Genomic DNA, 5742 nt, shown 5'->3' with positions numbered 1-5742 from the left:
TTATGTTCGGCTGACGAAATTTGCGAGTGCAGCGTGGGTGGCATAGAATTCATGCTTGGGTTTATAACACTGGTCAAACATTAATGGCTTTGCGCCAGGTACCCAGGTATAGGTGTGCTTATCCGTGAAACCCCAGAAGCTGATATCGGTGATTCCTGCGTTGAGAGCCTCGGCGATGACGGCACTATATGTATCGGTCTCGAGTGCGTCGTCGAGTGTGTGGACATCCATTTCAGCAATGGCCACTTCCAGTCCGAGCGCCTTGTACGAGTTGACTATATCCGTGATGACGCCCGGTTTCGGGGCTGATCCGGGAGGGGTGATGTGCATCTGCAGGGCGACTCCATCGATCGGAACGCCGTCCGCCACGAGATTAGAGACCAGGTCATAGAGTTCCTGACGTTTACCGGGCAGTGCCTCGACCAGGCCTTCGTTGATAAACAGCTTGGCGCCTGGGTCTGCTGCTCTGGCGATACGGAAGGCATTCTCAATGTAGCCGGGACCGAGTACTTTGGAAAAGATATTGTCATTCAGACCACCGCCCTGCGTTTTTAGGGCTTCAGTGACGACGTCCCACCGATCCATCTTGCCATTGTACCGGTGCATGATTGCCTTAAAGTGAGCCCTCATCGTAGCACGAAGAACTGTGGGGTCGGTGATGTTGAGTACGTAGTCGGGGTTACAGCAGCTCGAGATAAGCCCGTGTCCCTTAACTACCATATTGTTGTTTTCCGCGAAGTCGACGAGGCGGTCGAGCGAGGTCCAGTTGTAGTACCCCTTGGTTGGGCTAACGAACGTCCATTTCATCTCATTTTCGGGAGAGAGGCTATTGAACTGGTTGGCAAGGATGGCCGCGAACTCAGGATCATCGAGGTAGGTCGGATTGATAGCCCCGGAGCCGATTAGGATATCCTTTTTGCTTGCCTCCTCCCTCAGCGCGGTGGTACCGGTGCTGGGAAACGCATAGGCTCCTTCGGTAGCGGCGATGAGCGCGGTGATAAGTGTTGCGACAAAGTTCTTCATGGTTCTGGAAGATGATGTGTTCTTCGTATCTTTAGTGCTCAATTGTGTGTGAAATATAAAGTCCGTATCGACAAACTCAAGGGATTTATAGGTGCGAAACTCGATGACAGGCAATGAGATAATACCATACACGTTGTGGGCTGGCCATACTGCGAAGCCTAAGCAGAATACGAGCACGATGGTTCTATACGTATACGAGTGGGCATGCATTCTGATTTGAGAGGCTAGATGTCTTAAAGTCTAATCAAGTGTTGCAGCGCCGGAGCCTCCTCCGGCGGAGCTGTGGTCGTATAATCTTCCTGGGTCTCAGAACTAACCCACTCTCCATTAAATATATGACGCACACGATATCCCACTACAGTATGTAGTTGTGGACTGGCGTGTTCGTATTTTAACTCCCTTCAATAAGAATACGAGTGGGTCTATGGCTTAACCAGTCGGTGGACTGACCAGGTCGTTACTAGTTGCCGGTATCGAAGTGGGACTCCACCGTGTTTCGGCAATTGGGCGCACCACACCGTACAGTCATTTCACATTGTTAGGGCAAGATTTCACTCAGCTATCTTCTTGAGGTATTCCCGTCCACCTAATATGCCTAAAGCAACCGGAGAACGTTAACCAAATTTGAAAAAAAAAAAGACCAACTTTAGCGAAGATTGCGCGAGAGTGTTCCCTACCGCATACTCCATGGCCGACTTCATGATGGAAAAGAAACCCGTACGAACCGCGATAACTAACAATAAGGCCCTTGACGAGTATCAAGATCAAGATAAGGCTCTAGACAAGTGGATTTCTCGGATGTATTATTAGTATCTTCCCGTCCCTCCTGAGATGGCTAGAGACTGGGCAAATCTCGCGCTCGTACGCGCCAGGTCGGATTCACGATTAACGCGTCAGCAAGATGTGAGTATATCGAATCAAAAAAGGGACTGTCAAAGCGTCTTAATTCAGGTCCTATGGTTCAGATAAAAGGAAGTATTAGAAGTGGCTTCATGCAGCAACATTGGTATAATCAGCTTGGGAACCTGATCAGAGACCATACTCCTCACCTGACCTAGAATTTTGATCCATGTGGCTTCCAGCTTGGCCAGCAAAGTGACCTTGAGGTCATTGGCATAAAGGGACACCGCTTCTAAACTTTCTGGGCTCTATTATACCGAAATGGTCGCTGCGATAGTGTATATCGCTGCCGATGGGTGGACAATAGACTCGCTATCTATTTTCCACTGGCGAGAAGTTCACGGACAGCTGGGATCCTGATCTACCACTTGTGTTGGACGGCTATTTCTCTGAAAGAATATATCAACGACGAATTCGCTAAATTGTATGACTTTAGAAATCCCACGAGGCAACAAAAGCTAGGATGGAAAAGGGGAGAAAACTGTGTGTTAATATTAGACGGCCAGGCTCATCAGATTACTGAATGCATACACTTCCGGAAGGCGCCACTAAGGCACCAAGGCAGAATATGGTATCCGCCGCCATATATACGCCTTTGGTAACCGCGATCCTAAGGCCGATAGTCATCCTATCGTTCCTACAGATTCCTCGAGCTCTTTCGAATACTCATATCTATTTCTTACACAGGGCACCGGGCCCGGGACCAGGGACGCCCGTCCACGGCCAGCCTCACCAAACCCGATCGCTACGGGACACGTATTGCTACGATGGCAACACTTAACTCCCAACCAGACGGTCCTTTACAAGCCGCTCTACTGGAAACAACTACAGCAGTCTCTATCAGGGCTGCCGAAGGCCAGAGGATCTTTAGCCCGATAGCAATCTTTCTTGACAAGCACCGGAACCAGTCAGGGCTTGCGCCTCACTAGCGAGGCGCGCTCGACGCGCTCAGCAACGACCTGGCTGATATAGCCTAACGCCATTTCAGTGCCTATATCAGCGGAGTTTCTTCGACCTTGACTACGACCTCCCCTGCCCCTGCCCCTGCTTCTCTTCCCCCGTCTCCCCCTCCATCTCGCCCCCCCTCCGGTCTTGCTCGGTCGACGTACGCAACAGTCACCCAAATAACCAAGATCAAAGGCCCTTCTACGTCTCGGCCTAAGGCCAAGCAAAAGACTATAATCTCTACCTTTAACCAGCAGCCTGACTCCCGCCTCTTTGTACGTTTCCCACCGAACCATCTTGCTAAAAATATGGACGCATACGTTATCTACACTAGCTTCCGTTCCCATCTAGGCACCAACAACAAGACACTTAAGGGTATCCAGTCTATTAAGACAGGATTCGCCCTTTTGCCTTTATCTCCCGAAGCTCTTGCAGCCCTCGAGGCACAGAAAGAGGCTATCTCTACCTTCTTTACTAACTGCCAGATCGAGCGAAACTCTCGCTGGATCTCGTACCGGGTAACAAACGTACTGAGGAAGATCGGCCAACTGAATGCAAGCTAATACTCTTTGATTCCCGTCGATCTGGAGATACTATCAGCTGAAGTAGCTGAAATTACCGGTTTTATTTCAATTGCAGTAACCGAAACTGCCGCTAACGCCTCTGACACAAATACGATTTCTTTAAGCTAGTTTATCAATTTTCCCGAAGAAAGTAAAGCCAAGCTGCCTATACGACTATCTTTATTCGATATAATTACTAACGCCCAACCTTTATCCAGAAAGGTCAAAATATTGCAGTATAACTGTTGCTGGAATTAGTATAATTCCAGATCCCGTGCTTGTAACTTGCGATACCGTCTCTGCGGCTCTACACAATATACTGAAAAAGGTTACACTAATTACTGCGCTGCCGCGGTTTCTCATACCTGCCCCCCAAGATGCCTACACTGTCATGGTTCTCACCCAGCAGATTATGACCAATGCCTTCTCCGGCCCAGCAAGCCAGGGTCTCGGTTCACAAAGGCCCAGCAAGCTGAGACCCGTAAGACCTGTTCTGCAGCCCTCTCTAAGGTACGGACTGAGAGTAAATGCTGCTTCCAGCCTCCAGAAGCTCCTGAAACTGGAACCTCTGGAACCTCGCAAGATCAGGATATGTCTGTTGACAGCTATTCTACAAACTCTTCATTCTGCCCATTCCGCCTAGTTACCCCCCCTTAACAAGGACCAGCAGATTTTCTTTCAGTTACAGCTAGGGCAGTACGTTTTACGATACTACCACTATAGAATCAATTTGGAACTTTTATAAATAAAAAACTATAAGATTTCAGAATTATTAGATAGATTCTCTTTCAATACTTTAGCTGAATGTAGGCTGCCACGAGACAGCTCATGAAATTACCCTATCTCAGGCATATTCCAACAATATCGACATTATCTTGATACAGGAACCCTATATATATAGGGACCATACCCGCAAGATTACAAAAAGACATCCCTCATACGAATGCTTCTCCCCAACTGACAATTGGGTGATAAGCGGCCGACCTAGAGTCCTTACTTACATCCGAAAAGGAAAAGGTATACAGTCTTCTCAGATACGCCTAACTTCAATTGACCAAGAAACATTATCAGATCTTTTTTTACTCCAAATCTCTATACGCTCAGGACAATCTACTCTGATCTTCAATATTTACAATGCTCCCAGTGCTGGATCTTCGATCAGGCCTGGTAGAGCTGTTCAGGAACTGATCAAACTTCCTGACTCTTACTTTACTTAACCAACCCTGCTGGCAGGCGATTTTAACCTGCAACATACCAGATGGTAGCCCTTACTCCAGCGAAGCCCCTCTACCTTAGCTGAACCAATGTCTGAATGGCTAGATCAACAAGGACTAGTGCTAATCTCCGAGATCGACACCCTTACACATAGAAGAGGCAATACCCTGGATCTAGCCTTCGCATCTAGCTCTCTTGCTTTCACAGGGGCACATACTAAGGTTGCGGACCACCTAGATGCCACATCAGACCATTACCCTTTTCTTACCACCCTCCCCTGGGGACAGAGACACCCAGAGGTTTTACAGAGGCTTAAACTCAGTACCCTAGACACTTCCCGTTTCCAAACTCTCTTAACCCTGAACATTAATACCCTTCCAGCAACGGCACATTCAGAGAAGGAACTTGATCACCTTGCAAGTGGGATTATTTCAGCTGTATACAATGCATACGCAGCTTCTGCACGCAAGACTAGACTACAGGGAGGGGGACAGCCCTAGTGGAACCCAGACTGCAAAGAAGCACTCTTGAAGTATCGCGCCGGTTTATACTCAGAAAAGGACTTCCGCCGGACAGTGAGACAGGCAAAGCGAAACTACTAGAAAAATAAAATAAATTCAACAACTACAGCTAAAGAGATATTCGACATATCCAAATGGTATAGAACAACAGGATCCTATCGCAGCCCTCCATTGGCAAACCCTCAGCAACCAGAGAACTCACCAGCAGTCGATATTCAAGCCAAACGGGATATCCTAGCCCGTAATCTCCTGCAGAACTTTGCAGAGGCAGGAGATACACTACTTGACGCACCGGCAGTCCTATCCAGTTCTCTACAATTCCCTGAGATAACAATGGCCCAGACAGAGAAGACTATCTTGCACGCAGGAAATACAACTTTAGGAAAAGACGAATTGCCGACTAGCATACTCAAGATAGCATAGCCTATAATTAGAGACAGAGTTCTTGCTCTCTTTTAGGGCTGCTTATCAGTAGGCTATTACCCGCAATGTTTCCGTCATGCAATCCTGGCAATTATCCAGAAACCAAACAAGGCGGATTGGTCCAGTCCCAGGTCGTACCGGCCAATTGCCCT

At 48.1% G+C, this 5742-nt stretch overlaps 2 protein-coding genes across 2 annotated transcripts; one reads left to right on the top strand and one right to left on the bottom strand.

Annotated features, from left to right (window-relative positions):
- Positions 1-1023, bottom strand: KD926_002975 (endo-1,4-beta-xylanase; the record flags this gene model as incomplete). Its single annotated transcript, XM_053094555.1, has 1 exon — positions 1-1023. One exon carries the CDS (start codon positions 1021-1023, stop codon positions 1-3), a length of 1023 nt encoding a protein of 340 aa, XP_052950675.1.
- A 1667-nt stretch (positions 1024-2690) lies between these two features.
- Positions 2691-3431, top strand: KD926_002974 (uncharacterized protein; the record flags this gene model as incomplete). The annotated part of the gene is made up of 2 exons (XM_053094554.1): positions 2691-2830; positions 2912-3431. 2 exons carry the CDS (start codon positions 2691-2693, stop codon positions 3429-3431), a joined length of 660 nt encoding a protein of 219 aa, XP_052950674.1.
- Between the last annotated feature and the right edge of the window lie 2311 nt (positions 3432-5742).

This window comes from Aspergillus affinis, assembly GCF_023601865.1.
Source record: "Aspergillus affinis strain CMG 70 chromosome Unknown NODE_169_length_60394_cov_90_541987, whole genome shotgun sequence".
Lineage (NCBI taxonomy): Eukaryota > Fungi > Ascomycota > Eurotiomycetes > Eurotiales > Aspergillaceae > Aspergillus > Aspergillus affinis.
Note: the sequence above shows the minus strand (reverse complement) of the source record. Positions and strands in the feature narration are given on the sequence as shown.